At 38.5% G+C, this 16474-nt stretch overlaps 2 protein-coding genes across 2 annotated transcripts; both read left to right on the top strand.

Moving 5' to 3' along the window:
* The first annotated feature begins 521 nt into the window (after nt 1-521).
* LOC125004815 (butyrophilin subfamily 3 member A2-like) lies at nt 522-8770 on the top strand. The gene is made up of 5 exons (XM_047579713.1): nt 522-596; nt 2038-2114; nt 2197-2538; nt 6643-6810; nt 8754-8770. The coding sequence occupies exons 2-5, from the start codon at nt 2039-2041 to the stop codon at nt 8768-8770; spliced, it is 603 nt and encodes a 200-aa protein (XP_047435669.1). The 5' UTR covers nt 522-596; nt 2038.
* A 790-nt stretch (nt 8771-9560) lies between these two features.
* On the top strand, nt 9561-11938 carry LOC125016312 (lamin-A-like). Its single transcript, XM_047598745.1, has 7 exons — nt 9561-10028; nt 10269-10316; nt 10393-10443; nt 11084-11161; nt 11270-11368; nt 11499-11606; nt 11731-11938. The coding sequence occupies exons 1-7, from the start codon at nt 10008-10010 to the stop codon at nt 11836-11838; spliced, it is 513 nt and encodes a 170-aa protein (XP_047454701.1). The 5' UTR covers nt 9561-10007; the 3' UTR covers nt 11839-11938.
* Nucleotides 11939-16474: the final 4536 nt, after the last annotated feature.

Below are 16474 nucleotides of genomic sequence, written 5' to 3'. Positions count from 1 at the left end.
GTCTATATTAATTGTTATAAAAGTAATGCAAACAGAATGAAAAATCCCAAAAGTCAAATGTTTAACAGAGCCAGGATGCATGCAGCCAGATAGAGGGTGGACTTTGTAAAGGTCTAAAGAATTACAGTCATTTTTAGTTCCTACTGTTCTGCACCAGCAATAGGAAATACGAAAAGGTTCCTGGTGGTTAACAAGCACCTTTAAACACAAACTGGCCCAGTGGTTCGATGCAGAGCAGAAATATCAAATGTTAAACGGTCTTTCTTAGACATTCACAGTCTTTCACTCTTCTGCTTTGCGCTTTTTATGGAGGGGATGAAAACGCAGAACTTTATAGAAATTGTACTTGTTTTTTCTTAAGACAAGAGGAAAGAGGTTTGTCATTTGTAATAGTGCAGTTTAATGCACTATCAGCGCGGGAAATAAACGCGCTTTCTATTTTCTTCGGTGAACATATCGTGTCATAGTATCCTGTATCGGTACAAACACAGAGCTGTGACTTATTTCCGAGGGAAAGTGAACGCACCGCCTCCTCCAGGTAACCCAGGTGTCTCTTCTGTGAACTTTGAACGGAAACTCGCAGAGGAAGGCAGCAGGTACGTTTTCATTAAAGTCCTTCGTTCTTCGTCGTGTATTTGACTCGAGTTTATGTCAAACTTTAAAATGTTTTAATGTTCGTTTAAAGTGAAAAGGTGCGTTTGAGAGAGACGGACAGAGACGCGTTTTATCACCTTTATCAAACTTGACCTCTTCACGTTAATGTTTAGAATCACAGTGAAAACTTAAATAAAAGTCAAACAACAGGTCCAGATGTGTAATAATCTAAATAATCACGTTTCATTATCGATCTTCTAAATGTTCCAACCACGATGTGGATCATTTGATTTAGTTATTTTTTTCTTTTTGTTGATGCAGGTGAAAGTGAAACTAAAATGAACTGTCGTTAAAATGTTCAGTGACGGTGGAGGAGAGAGGTCTGTGCTCCTAATGTTATAAAATAAAAATAGAATAAATAAATAAATAACAATAAAAAATATAAGTAAACGAGAAGGTTAATTTGGTTTAATCTGGACCTGAGGTCCCGGGTGTGGTGTGGGTGGAGCAGCAGTAGGGGGCGCAGTGACGCTTCAAAGCCACAGACTGTGGCTAAAAATGAGTGTGGGGGACAGACAATAACTATAAGAGAACAAAAAGAGGAAATAGATCAGACTTTAGTGTAAGAACTGTGACTTTAATCTGAATATTTTCCCATAATTCCCACTTCATTACTTAGAATATTCCAATCTCGTTATTTTAACATAATCAGTTCATCTGTCTATCTATCTATCTATCTATCTATCTATCTATCTATCTATCTATCTATTGAGGATCCTGACTTTAAATTGTTTAACAAAATTCTTCATCTCAAAGTTGCGACTTTCCTCTCACAGTTCTTACTTTAATCCCAGAATGTTGAACTTCTCTCAATTTTCTCAGAATTCTCCCATTTATTCTTGGCACCTTAATCCCAGAATACTCATGTTATGTCTGTTTCATAGAATTCTTAATCCTAATCTTGTTGTTTTCAATAAATTGTTCACTCAAGTTGTGTGCTCTCTTGCTCCCATTTCTTCTTTTTGCATTTTGAAGCTCTACTTAGAACCATCTTAAGATCCAACAGTGCAAAAAAACAAATTCTTCTAATTTTGTAACCAGCCTTAAGATTTTGATTGGGAGTTATAATAAGTATGTTTTATTTCCTAGAAGGACAGAAAGACTGGAACACTTTCTGGAGCCACTCCTCAGGTGGTTTGTGCTCAGTTGGACTATGATGAGGTCAAGGTCTCTGTTGGACCTCTAAAGAGAAATAGAGTAGAAAACAAATCTAGTGTCTGAGATGGAGGAGGGGGCGGTTATGACCCAAAATGAACCCACTGAAGTGAATCAAAGTGGGAAACGTCCTGTAGCTCATATAACCATGTTAAACCTGTTACAGAGTCACTGCAGAACATTAAACAGAATGTACAGAACATTTATTTTATTTTTTTAAATTTCCAGGATGGTTGGAGAGGAGCTCAGACCCCGTGGTGCGTTCACTTACCTTATGGTGCTCTCTGTGATCCACTCATGCAGAGGTAAATCCAACACATCACTAGCTCTCTGATAGTTTAAATGAACCCTACCTTCCAAACATGACAGACTTTATTTCTTTTCCAGGTCAGTCTGATGTGGTTGGTCCGTCTCAGCCAATCGTGGCTCTCGTTGGCGCGGACATCGTGTTGCCATGTCACCTGCAGCCTGCCATGGACGCCTCCAGCATGACTGTGGAGTGGTCCAGGCCTGATCTGGACCCCAGGTTCGTCCTGGTGTGGCGGGACTCCCAGGATCTGCAGTCTAAAAAACACCCGTTGTTCCGCAGCAGAACGTCTCTGTTCACCCACGAACTGAAGCAGGGAAACATCTCACTGAAGCTGTCCTCAGTGAAACTTTCAGACCAGGGGATGTACAGGTGCTATGTTCCAGCGTTGGACCGAGACGCCACCGCCCAGCTTGTTGTAGGTGAGTGACACGTGGTGTGTTCAAAGTACTTCTATGCTTGTGTTCTGCGTCGCTGCAGCGCTTTGTTACATTTCTGGGGAGGTGGTCATCAGCTACGGAGCAAGGCTCTGGTAGAGGTCTGCATTAACACAGGAGCCTCTGTCACTTTAGCACAGAAGCATAAATCACAGGTCACTCTTCTGTTCATCACCACATAAAGCCCCACCCCTGAACAATCTGATTGGCCCAGCAGATGTTTGCTGGAGCAGAATCAGTTTCTCAGTGGAGAGATATGAGAATAAACTTTCCACCACAAGACATGTACAAGAGGGACATTAATCTGGCTCCCAGGCAGTGGTGATTTTGGTTTGTAAATTCTGGTGGTGCCAGCAGGAGAAGAAATGTTAATCAATACTGTCACAAAAACATAGTAGCAAGTAAAAGAGGGGATCACAGCACCTGACAACAAAGAGGAGACGACAAAAATGCATCTGACTACAAAACTACAACTGAATAATGCCATCACACAAACAATGCCAATCTGACAACATCTTTTATTGTATCAATAGCACCACTTCAGCTCCATAGACAGATAAACAGCCCTGTGAGGAGCCCACGTGAAGCATTACAAAAAATAATTCAAAACTAGTGTCCGACCGATAAGGATTTTTCGGCCCGATAACGATAGCAATATTAGAAGAGGAGCAATCACTGATAGCTGATATGCAACCGATATAGTGAGTTTTTGAGCTGGAATGAAAACAGGCCGATTGTGCATAGATTTTGCACCAATATGATTATGTAATAGTACAGTCACAGTGACAGTAGTACAGACAAATGCTTTCTTTAACCAATGTCTTTTTTTAAGACTTTTAACGTTTAACAGACTTTTTTTAAATGACAATTAACATTTGGACTTAAGAGTCTGAGAAAAAGTGCAGATTGGCAAATAAACAAAAATGAAATAATGTAGCAGAACTTTCAACAAATAAATAAAAATAAATAAACCAATCTAAATAAAGAACATGCTGTCAGTCAGTCAGTGTCTAATACTTGAAGTCAGTGAGGGACAGGTTGTAATACAGGAAGCATAGCTTCTCTGCACTGGCACCCAACAGGTTCATCTCTTGTCCTCATGAATGTTGCCCACTGTGCCTACCAATCTCCTTCAACCATGCACCGAAAAGGGGGAAGATATGGAAGGTTTTTCTAATTTATGGAGAAACAATGCCCAGGTCACCAATGCATGCCCCTAAAGCACGTCATTCATTCGTCCCCTCCATAAACCACACACAATCAAACCAAGCCACAATTACGACGATAAAATATAAGTGATCCCGCATCGTGTCGGGGAGACTAGAGCTTTCTTGGTTAAATCCTTTTAGCATATATTAAACTGTAACCCTTTGGTGCTTATTTGCAAACTGCTAACGTCCCTCATGTAATGCTACTGAGACAAAATCTGCGATGATAAAGCAAAGTTGCCTCGCAGTTATTTAACACCAGAGATTTAGGCCAGGGACACTTCTGAAAGGGCCAATGAAATGTGGCCTATAATTGTTGTTCCAATTATATTTTCATGTTTATAGTTACTTATTTCATGAACTAACTTAATGTGACTTGTCACACTTAGTTTTTTCTATCGGTGCAACATTTCACCGATACGATAGAACCCCCGATAGAACTGGGCCGTCATATCGGGCCCCGATATATCGGTGACCGATAATCAGTCACTAATTCAAACTACATGTAAACTACGTGTAAACTACGTTATCAGCTCCTTGTCAACCAAGTTTTGTTCTTAAACCAATCCTGGTTGAATGTCCTAGTTTTGTTTTTCCCCTTTGAGAAATGGTTAAATCCTCTGCCAAACTGCACAAGCAGCACAACCCACTATTCACACACAGCTACACTATGAAAAGTATCTACTGAGGAAATTGTGTCATTTCATTGGGGACAACGTTTATTATTTATTATACCGGGTGGTCTGTGTGAATCCTCGATTCTGAATGGCTGTGGGGTGTACATTAAAGGGTGATAATGGACACTAGGACTGGGCGATTTTATCGATTCCGCAATATATATCGATATTTTGTTTTCCCAGAAAGTATCGATTTTCAGCTGCGAGTATCGATACATCAAGTCCCATTCAAATCCCGCGTGTTCCGCCTGGCACTGCGCTTGCTGCCCATTTCCCCGTTCGCTTTGCAGGAAGAGCGATTAGGTCATCCAGTCGCTAGTGTCGCTGTAGAGCATTTCTAGCAAGTTACCCGTCTAGATTCTCTCTCTTTAGACACACGCCAACATCTCCCTTTTCATGTTTACGGAGTCAGCGCAAGAAGATTCAAGCAAACAATAGGAACAGGATAACGGGACTCGGTCGCATTCACCATGCACCTAAAGCCCATAGATATAAACACTAAATGCTGCCTCCGCCGTCTCTGTCCATTGGAACGATGCGTCAATGCGGCCGCCATCTTGTTCAGGCTGAAGTCGTGTCTACTGACTGTATTAGTGAACTGGGCCACAGGTCTATCAACGATTACGTTCATCATAACTCACTGAATTTTCGTCCAATTTTTCAATCCGTTTGGTTTATTGTCAACGTCAAACATATATTTATGATACAATATAGATTGGTTAAATTAAAAATGCAGATAATGTGCAAAGTCATTGAAGGGCTTGTAGGCATTTGTAGAAACGGATTGATATTAACAATAAAAACAGCGATAATGATATATTTAATAATAACGCAATAGCGTTTATGATATTATGATCAAAATAAAACAAGATATAGTGACAGGAAGGGTATGTGTTAAATAACACTTTGACTTAAACTTAGACAGACTTTAATGATCCATAAGGGAAATTACTTTGTCACCATGCTTTGTTGCACATAAAAGTAAAAACTCAAAAAACAAAAACACAACAAAATTCAAATAAAATAAGATTAGCATGGACCGTGTCATCGTATGGTATTTCCTTGTCTGCTGAGGGATATATATCACATAATAATAGATTTTATTTATAACTAACTTTACAATTTAAGGACAAAACAACTCCATCTGACCAACACTGGGTTCTGTTTATGTAGCTACAGTTCAGACACTGATAGGCCATTTGTTGCACTTTTCAACTCTCCATTGTCCATGCACTTTATTTACTGTTCAAAGGCTTGTAAGCTTTATTGAAACAGTTTGCACTGTTTCAATAAATGAAACTAATTGTCTCAATGCATCTTTGTTTCATTTTGTCCAGCATTTCCAAACTGTAGACTCTCTGTCCAGTCGTAGCCATATATTGTGTAATTGATGCTTTCAGTTTTCAGTTCAGTTAATTCAATCCAAGTCAATGGAACACTCAAAAGATGTCACCAAAATGACATTGTCCCTTCAAAATCTTTCAGAAAATTATGTAACCCTATCGAATCTAATTGTATCGAATCGTATCATATCGTATCGATTGAATCGTATCGAATAGTATCGTTTTGCGAGACTTGTGTATCGCTACAGCCCTAATGGACACACCCATGAAGACGTTACGATCAAATTACCTGATGACAGTTCTAAATCAATGCGCTGGCTCAAACGCTTTGGTAACCCTGGCAACAGAAACACAGACTCTGTTCAGTCGACCAAGGAAGGAGGAGAATACAGTGTTGACAGTTTTAGGAGTCTGAGAGCCGCCATTAATCACCACTTAAGAGACATAAACATCATTAGCGACACGGTGTTCAAGACAAGTAGCTGTTTTCAAGGTGATGCCCAAGCGCTACAGGAAGAGCGGGAAACTGAGTTGGAACTTGGAGAAATCAGAAGTTCATATAAATAATCCGCTCAGCCGCTTCTTGTGAAAACCTTATGATTTAAACGGTAAAAAAACAACATTAATGTATTAATAATTGACCTAATATGTATTTATTTCGTAAGTGACCATGGTATAAGTGGGTTAATGCCCAACGAGGTGTCCATTATCTCCGCTTCATGTTGGACAGTTCCCGCCTCCGTGTCGTCCATTAATTTCTGATAATGGACACCTCGAAGGGCATTAACCCATACTTATTAACTTATGCTTGACAACATTTTTGATACAAGAAGTTTATAATCCTCCCTGCCTCATTTGTAGGTGCCGCCTCCTCACCTGTCATCCTGATGTTCAACAACAGCACCAGTGAAGGAGGAGCAGGAGGAGGAGTGGTGCTACAGTGTGAATCCAGAGGCTGGTATCCAGAGCCTGAGGTGTTGTGGCTGGACGCTGAGGGAAACCTGCTCTGTGCTGGACCTCCAGAGACAGTCAGAGGTCCTGATGACCTCTATACTGTCAGCAGCAGAGTGACTGTGGACAAGAGACACAACAACAGCTTCACCTGTAGAGTCCAACAGAACAACATCCACCAGACCAGAGAGGCTCACATACATGTTCCAGGTAGAACGCGCTTAGAGAACGGACCATGACATGATTTTAGTTTGACACAGTTTGTGTGTGATTGTGTAGAAATGTCATGTAACTTTGTGTGTTTTCATTTCAGATGATTTCTTCTTGTCCTCCTCCAGTTCTGCTGTTCCCATCAACACTGGTTTGGCTGTTAGCTTAGCTGTTAGCATCATGGTTATTTTAGCAGGTGTCTTCTTTGTGTGGAGACAAAATAGAAGCAGTAAGTTACAGATGAGTCACCACATTAATGCAAACGTCTTTTCTAGTTGAATTCAGCTTCTTTGATTTTACACAGAAACCAAGAAAAGATCCAGAGATGAAGCTGAAAGAGGAGAAAAGCTCCTGCCAGAGGAAACAGTGAAGATGAAGGTTTTAGAAGAAACTAAAGATGTAAGAGACAAGAAGTAAAAGATTAAAGGTTTAGATTGATCATTTTGAAGAAAGTTTGATCAGTAAACCTGTTGACTGATCATCATCCATCTGTCTGTCTGATAGCTGACACAGAAATATGAGAAGATTGAAGAAGAGCTGCAGAAAACCAAAAAAGAACTGAAGAACAAGACTGAAGAGATGGAGAAACATGTAGAGACACACACATAGACACAATTATTGTGTTATTGAGGACTGACCTCAGATCAACACAACTGTGACTTTGCTCCATCTACTGGTGAAATTATACAACTGCAGGTTTTCTCCTCAGGTCAACGAACTAAAGGAGGAGAAGAAGCTGCAGGAGGAGATGGAGACCAGAAACAAAGAGATGGAGGAGATAAAAAATGAGGTGAAGAACAAGCTCATAGAAACATCAACACATTTTACTCAGATGTTTATTTCATTAAAAATACACAGAAAACTCTTTAGTTCATACAATAAAGAATAACAGAAACTAAAAAGCAGCTGTTAATACACAAATCAGCTCGGAATGAATTAAAGACATATTTATTTCAGTGAGGACTTCATGACAGTAATCAATACACATTGAACTCATTTATTTCCTCTTGAGTTTAAATGTGACAGCTCTGAATCATTGGAGGAAACAATGCAGAGGTTAAAGGAAACTCTGGTCAAACATTGAAATCCACTCAGAGGAAACATCATGAACAAGACTTGATGACATCTCAGAGAAACACTAAACAGAACTGATCAGGAATAAAATCTGTCTTCATCTCTTCTTTCTACCAATTAATGAAGCAGATCAACCAACAGGAAGAGAAACATCAGAGAGAAATAAAGGAGCTGGAAACAGAGGTTCATGTTGAATCCACATCTTTTAATTCCATAATAAGCAAGTTGTTTTGAACCAAATCAGTTTGTCATGTTCCTCAATCAAAGTAAATGTTTCTCATCATGTCTCTTTATGTGACTTCACTCTCAGTGGGAGAAGAAGCTCAAAGAGGAGGAGAAGAAAAGAGAAAAAGCTGAGGAAGAAGTGGAGACACTGAAGAGGAAACTGGAGACTGAGGTTTGTCTCTTTCTCCTGAGAATCATCAAATCATTTTTCTATTTTCTATCAGATTGTGGACAGCAGAGATGGTTCTAAAGCTGAAGTGTTGCTCATTGGTTCTGAAACCAGAGACAGAAACTCAGCAGGAAACTGGAAGAACTGGGAATAAACTTAGAGTCAGATCTTAGGTCTGAGGTTCACGTTAGAAACATGAACATGTCACAGTATCAAGTTAAGAACATTATTAGTTGGTTTAGTTGAGTTTGTTTCTTCTGTTTCTTGTCCTACTTCACTTCCTGTCTCTGTTTTCCTCTGATCATATGATTGTTTTCTCCTTGTGTGTTGCTCCCCTCATTAGTTTCAGTAAAGACATAGACTCATATGTGGTTTAGACTTCTGCATCAATCTGACACCGTAGCCTGATGCTCCATCTACATGTCAAATGATAGAACTACAGTAATAAACAGCATTTAAAATCCACGCAGTAGATAATAGAGAATATGTTCTAGACAAGTTAGAGTCTGACTGTTAACAATCTGGACTTCACCTCCTTTTTACTCAGGTCAATGAACTAAAGGAGGAGAAAAAGAAGCTGCAGGAGGAACTGGAGACCAGAAACAAAGAGATGGAGACCAGAAACAAAGAGATGGAGACCAGAAACAAAGAGATGGAGGAGATGAAAGATGAGGTGAAGAACAATCTCATAGACATGGAGAGAGAAGTAGTTTATTCATCAGGAAATCCAGAAACAAATGTAGACAAACTATAAATACGTCCGTAAAATTAATAGTCAAATGTGTGGTTTAGTCTGACATGAAGAAATAGATTCTGTGTTGATAAAATCTTTTTATTTGACTTTAATACATTCTTCCAGTTGTTCTCTGTTAATGAACTACTGGTGGAGTTTGACAAACACAAACACAACTCTGCTCCATCTACAGGTCAAATGATAGAACTACAGGAATAAACAGCATTTAAAATCCACACAGTAGATAATAGAGAATATGTTCTGGACAAGTTAGAGTCTGACTGTTAACAATCTGGACTTCACCTCCTTTTTACTCAGGTCAATGAACTAAAGGAGGAGAAGAAGAAGCTGCAGGAGGAACTGGAGACCAGAAACAAAGAGATGGAGACCAGAAACAAAGAGATGGAGGAGATGAAAGATGAGGTGAAGAACAATCTCATAGACATGGAGAGAGAAGTAGTTTATTCATCAGGAAATCCAGAAACAAATGTAGACAAACTATAAATACGTCCGTAAAATTAATAGTCAAATGTGTGGTTTAGTCTGACATGAAGAAATAGATTCTGTGTTGATAAAATCTTTTTATTTGACTTTAATACATTCTTCCAGTTGTTCTCTGTTAATGAACTACTGGTGGAGTTTGACAAACACAAACACAACTCTGCTCCATCTACAGGTCAAATGATAGAACTACAGGAATAAACAGCATTTAAAATCCACACAGTAGATAATAGAGAATATGTTCTGGACAAGTTAGAGTCTGACTGTTAACAATCTGGACTTCACCTCCTTTTGACTCAGGTCAATGAATTAATTGAGGAGAAGAAGAAGCTGCAGGAGGAACTGGAGACCAGAAACAAAGAGATGGAGGAGATAAAAGATGAGGTGAAGAACAAGCTCATAGACATGGAGAGAGAAGTAGTTTATTCACACACATCATTCTCATCAGAAACAACAACATCCAGAAAGTTAAATGTGTGCACATATACAAGTCTTGTTTAAATCAAACAATTTTATATGAAATGTCCTTCAGATTAAAAGTCAAATGTGTTGTTTAGTCTGACATGAAGAAATAGAATCAGTGATGATAAAATCTTTTTATTTGACTTTAATAAATTATTCCAGTCAGAGAAAAACAAAGCTGCTGCTTCCAGGTCTATCAGGCCTTTCAGGGTAAGTGATCACATTATAAGAACTATGATACAATCTGTATTTCAATCATATAGTAATCGTTCCTCATTCTTTTCAGCCAACAGAGCCCTACAACAATCAGAAGGAACTGGAGTCACTGAAGAAGGAGGTTAGTAGTTTCTATCAGATTCTAGTTTGTTCTCATTTCAATGTGTTTCTGTTTCATTTCAGATCATTACCTTGTTCTAATGAGGCTGATGTTGGTGGTCAACATCTTCTCTCTGCTTGTTAGAAGGTCAGAAGGTCTGACTATGTTCTAGCCAGAATACTCTGTCCTATCTCCTAACTCCAATAGACTGGTATGATGTAGACCACCTGCTGGATCAACACACAAAGAAATGATTTGATCAGAGACAGAAACCTTCACATATTTGACTCTAATCTCAAAACATGGAAAAAGAACAAACTCACAGAAAGATCAGCTGTTTTTACTCAGGATACTTATTACATACACAGATAATTCTTTGGTTCGTACAATAAAGAATAACAACACTTCAAAGTAGCTGTTAATACACAAATCAGCTCAGACTGAATTAAAGACGCATTTTTTTTCTGTGAGGACTTCATGACAGTTATCAAGACATATTGAACTCATTCATTTCCTCTTGAATTTAAATGTGACAGCTTCTTCTCTTCTTCCGACAAAATGAACAAGTAGTTTAGAACCAAATCAGTTTGTCATGTTCCTCAATCAAAGTAAATGTTTCTCATCATGTCTCTTTATGTGACTTCACTCTCAATGGGAGAAGAAGCTCAAAGAGAAGGAGAAGAAAAGAGAAAGAGCTGAGAAAGAAGTGGAGACACTGAAGAGGAAACTGGAGACTGAGGTGCTTCACTAATAAAGTCTGAATGATTGAGAGATAGAACATGAAGCTGACTGATGTGAAAGGACTAATCTGTGGATGTCGTCTCCTCCCAAACCTGAACAAACACAGAACAGCAGCAGCTCAGACAGTCAGGAGACGTTAAGAGGCATCGATGTGGTGGTTAATGATGGCTACAGGTTTATCAGTCTGAGAAACATGTCTGATCAGGTGATGTTGATTTAAGAGTCATTTCTTTTCAAAGAAAATATTGATTCAACAGGTTTAATAGACACCAACATTCATTTGTTCCTGTCTCTGTGTCTCATTCTTCTTCTTGTGTTTCATTTCCGTCCTGCAGGACAAACCACTGGGAGGACGTCAGTTAAAAGTCCAGATCAACAATAGTGAACCCATCACATACACATTTGATCCATCAGTGAAACTCAAGGCTGGAAAGTCTGTTGCTGTGAGTCTTTGTAGATGTTTCATTGATGTTGTTATATTTTCCATTTTCTTACTTTTCCTTCAGTTTTTCTAATTATTATTTTCTGACTGTGACTCTGTGACCTTTGGATTTACTTCATTTACAGTTATGCCGTCCAGGCTTTGCTGTACCCTCTCTGGACACTAGTTACCTGGTGTGGATGGACCTGAAGTCCTGGAAGTCTGGAGACAGAGTCCAGGTCTCTCTGCAGTGAAATAGTTCCCAGTTGAACTCCTTCAATAAAGTTCAGTAATCCAGCAAACAGCAACATTATAGATGAGAAACAGCACGACTCAGATCTTCCTGCAGAAACCACACACTGCAGAGAAAGTCTCTGGAAACACTTGGCTCCATTTTATTGGATTAGTCAAGTTTGATGTGAACGTTGGTTTGTTTAAAGATTTTACAGGATGACGTCAGTGTTTTAGATTCTATGTAACAAGTCTCCTTGTTTCCTCTAATCAACAGATTTGGATGTAAATGTTTTGAGAAACCTACATGTGTTCATTGTTTTTAATAAAGAATGAACTTTTGTATTTATAGACTGATATTTGTGCGTTTTATTCAACTATGTAACAGAAATATGTGACATGCTGCTGATAAGTGATTGAAGCTTCCACATCAATGATTGATCCATCTTGGTAGTAATGTTTTTTCCTCTTCAATATTTCTGGCTGTTCCTACTTCTCAGCATTTTTAAATCAACTGTTTTAGTTAAATTCCCGGAAAGATATGACCTCAATCTGTCAAGTTGACACAAACTGGCCATTAGTCATCAAGATGAGAAACAGAAACAGAGTGGAAACAGAAACATTAATGTTCTCAACTTAAAATAGAAGCTGATATGAATTTACTTTCAACTTTCTATAATGGTGTTTGGTTCTTTCAGTAAGACTAGATAAGATTTGAAATCCCTGACATGTTTGGACCTTCACCTGCAGTCTCCTTCAGAGGAGTCATCTGATAGAAGTGATGTGTCATTTAAAAGGTATTCCTCCTGTAGGCGTGGCCAGATCTGACAGACCCACCAGGTTGGCCACGCCCCCCACCATCCAATGGTCTCTGGAGGAGGGAGTCCCAGTGTGGACTTGAGCATTCATGCTGCAGTTCACCCACTTCCTGATCCTGATGGCCTCTGTAATCCAGTGTTTACATTTATTGTTTTCTATTTTGATTCCATGATGTGATTGTTGTCTTTGCAATGATCTGATATGTCCCATCTTAGATTCTGTTCTGCTTTTTCTTTTTGTGTCCTTGTGAGTTGACCTGATGTTTCCTTCACACATTCCTTCTGCTGTTCTTTTTTCTTGTCCTTCTTTGCATTTGATTCTTTTCTTGTTTTCTGTTTTCTTTGTTCTCAACATGTCTTGTGGTACATAGTGGCTGGTACTAACATGTTTTTGTTAGATGACCATGTTATAATTGTCCCTGTTTAAAACACTGACAACTTTGGAGAAACATGTAGAGATAAAAACACACACCAACTACTAAAAAAATGTTGTCCTTTTTATACATATTCTCTTAGATGATCACGTTTTTAGTGTCTAACTGGAACTGTAGCCAATAAGTAGAGGCAGGTAAGGGTTCTGACAGCTTTAGCTATCAACTTGAAATATTTTATTTATTCAAATAATTCAACTGGAAGTAGCTGTTTTTTTTCCAATGTCAACATTTTAACAATGAGAGGCACAAACAATCAACAAATGCAATCACTATTTTAGAACACATATTTGTGATAGCTGCTGGCCAGCAATCAAAAATGAAGCGGACCGACGGGAAAAGGATGCTGACTGGCAGGAGGACCGCTCCCCCGGATGGACAACACCGAGGTCGATGACACGTTAGGTACAGCAGTAACTATTAACAGCGTGGGCATAATAAGTTCACTGGGAGACCACAGAGCTTAACCCGCCGCTCACTGCACCCAGAGGACCCGAGCACAGCTGTCCCAAAGGTACCATAAAAAATAATACTTCATGGAAAATATAAAGTAAAATGTTGAAATAAAATAAACAATTTAAAACAACATTTAAACAAACAATGCATGCCTGCGTTCATTTATTATAATGTTACAACAATATTGTAATACACAATAACGCTATGGTTGTAATCTACAATCGGGTTACAGAACCACAGACTGACACGTCTCCACTTCTTCACATTGGTGAAACTGATGCTAGTAACGACTGAATGAGATTTTTTTTTAAAATATAATTCTAAATTTGAATTTATGGTGATCTTGTAACATTAAAATAAAAAGTGTTTATGTTTTTATCGCTCAAAGTACACGTCACAACTGCCGATTTATTGAACTTTTCGACCGCAGTTAAGCCAACCATGGATAAATCCCTGTTACGTATGCATAAATACAGTTTTGTTTTCTCTGTAGCAGTTCTTTATTTCATAAATGCAACACTCTATAGTTTTTTATACATAGCATAGAGGTAAAAAAAATAAAAATAATAATAATAAAACGATATATGCAGTGTTATCTTCATTTTAGATGTCAAATGGGTTTTGTGGCTCCCAGTGTTTTCTTTTCTGTGGGAAACAGATCCAAATGACTCTTTGAGTGTTGAAGGTTGCCGACCCCTGAACTAGACTGTCTGGTTACCTCTGCTCTACCTCCACTAGTTACAAAGACATGGATTATACACTACATTGATTTGTCTATTTGTGTTTTAGTTTGGCAACAGGGGGAGCTCCACATACTATAGCTTTAGAGGAGCTGTCATGGCGTCCACTCTTAGTACAGTCTCAGAGTACCTTCAGACTCAGCTGTGACTTTGCTCAATCTACTGGTGAAATAATACAACAGGTATTGCAGGTTTTCTCCTCTCAGCTCAATGAACTAAAGGAGGAGAAGAAGAAGCTGCAGGAGGAACCGGAGACCAGAAACAAAGAGCTGGAGACCAGAAACAAAGAGATGGAGGAGATAAAAGATAAGGTGAAGAACAAGTTCATAGACATGGAGAGAGAAGAACAAACTCACAGAAACACCAACCTGCAGCACTTTATAATTCAATGTTTATTACAAATAAAATATGAAGGAAAAACTATTTAGGTAATATCAATAAGAATAAATTACATAAATGTTGATTCATCTCAATAAATTGTTGAGAAAGAAAACACTGAAATCCATGCTTCACTAATAAAGTCTGAATGATTGAGAGATAGAACATGAAGCTGACTGATGGTCTCTGGAGGAGAGAGTGCCATGTGTGGGAGAGCATGAATGCTCCGGTCTGCCCACTTTCTGATCTCAATGGCCTCTGTAATACAGCACTGTTTTGAAGACTCTTTCTCCGGAATCAGTCCATAATGTGACCGTTGCGTTTGCAATCATCTGATATGTCTGATCTAACATTTTGTTCTTCTGCTTTTTCTTGTGAGTCGACCTGATGTTTCCTTCATACATTCATGTGCTGTTATTAGTTGTTTTAATGGCATTATTTTATTTAAAAAAGGCTGTAGGCTATATTAGATTAAATGTAATATAACAGTATACAACAATAATTTGATCTTTTCAAAACATGTCCAGAAAAAAATGAGACCAAACTGAACAAGAACAGCTACAATTTCCCATTCTCCATATTTTTATTCAACCATAGCAGGTAGCCATTATTACAGCAATATTCAAAAATCTATACAAATAAAATGACTGGTTCTGAAACAAAAAGAATCAAATTCAACTGAACTGGTTTGGAAAAAAAAAAAGTTAAAAAAAAAAATAGTTGAGTTACCAACTTACATACAAGGCATCCATAACCTGGTCAAGTCACCATACATCCACAACACTGATTCCAAACTTCGTCAAACCTCACTGGAAATGAATCCATACTCTTTCCAGACAGTTGACGAGGTGTGTTATCCATACTTGAACTACTTGTTGATCGTGGTGAAGTTGCAGTTTCTGAGCTGTAACCACCTGAAGAGAAGACAGAAAACATTAGCTGTTACTAAATAATAACAGCTAAAAACTGTTTAAGAGGCAGGACCAGAATAAAGGTGCAAGAAGATCCAGCCTTTTCCAACACCACAGCAGTCACACAAGTCCCACTATAGATGACACCGTTGCTTTGGGACAGACAAGCTTGCAAGATCTCAACATAACACACTACAAAGAAAATACACACCAGACTGACTATACATGGGAACTAAATGAACAACATATTGTTGTTAGGGGAACTATTGCTACTGCTGGATAGTTGTGTGTAATTTGCTACTGAATCAGAATCTAGAGAAGATAGACCCAACTGATGATACTGATTTATAAGCACACTGTCAATTCACTGCTGCTGAATGTACTATATTACAGTAAGCTACAGGTAGATTCTATTCTATTCTATATGCCGATATTTGGCATTTTGACGCATATCAGCATTGGCCTTTTTTTTATCCATCGGCCGATAAGAGATCAATTTATCAATTTATTTATCAATTTCATGATTCTTCATTTTTTTTTCTTTCTTTCTGCAGATAAGTGGTGAGAGTTGATTTCATGGCATAAACTTGTGGTTAAGAACTCCACTCCTTTCAATGCTGAACTGTACAGTGAAGCATTGGCACTGAGTACAAAAAGGGTCTTTCTGTGTTTAAACCAATGTGAGGCACTTGAATTCAGACAGATTCAGCTCATGCTTATGATGCAGGACCAGCATGTATACTTTATTGTTACACCTCATGCTGTGTCCTATGTGCCAGCATTTGCATTGTATGAAGTGAAACCAGCATGAAATGTTGGAAGCCTGAGCAGAAACTAGATTATTACCATTTGCCTGTGTACAAGCTTTGTGGGACAAAAGTAATTTCACTTAAGCATAGCATTGTTGACTCAGAGTCATCTGGAG

The sequence above is a fragment of the Mugil cephalus genome, chromosome 1 (genome assembly GCF_022458985.1).
Source record: "Mugil cephalus isolate CIBA_MC_2020 chromosome 1, CIBA_Mcephalus_1.1, whole genome shotgun sequence".
In the NCBI taxonomy this organism is placed as follows: Eukaryota; Metazoa; Chordata; class Actinopteri; order Mugiliformes; family Mugilidae; genus Mugil; species Mugil cephalus.
Note: the sequence above shows the minus strand (reverse complement) of the source record. Positions and strands in the feature narration are given on the sequence as shown.

Excerpts from the sequence above, each read along its gene's own strand:
- LOC125016312 (XM_047598745.1), top strand. The coding sequence starts at position 10,008 with ATGGAGGAGATAAAAGATGAG. Across the intron at positions 11,162-11,269 it reads AGAGGAAACTGGAGACTGAG|AACAGCAGCAGCTCAGACAG; the intron begins GTGCTTCACTAA and ends GAACAAACACAG. Across the intron at positions 11,369-11,498 it reads TGAGAAACATGTCTGATCAG|GACAAACCACTGGGAGGACG; the intron begins GTGATGTTGATT and ends TCCGTCCTGCAG.
- LOC125004815 (XM_047579713.1), top strand. The coding sequence starts at position 2,039 with ATGGTTGGAGAGGAGCTCAGACCCCGTGGTGCGTTCACTTACCTTATG. Across the intron at positions 2,115-2,196 it reads TGTGATCCACTCATGCAGAG|GTCAGTCTGATGTGGTTGGT; the intron begins GTAAATCCAACA and ends TTTCTTTTCCAG. Across the intron at positions 2,539-6,642 it reads CACCGCCCAGCTTGTTGTAG|GTGCCGCCTCCTCACCTGTC; the intron begins GTGAGTGACACG and ends CCTCATTTGTAG.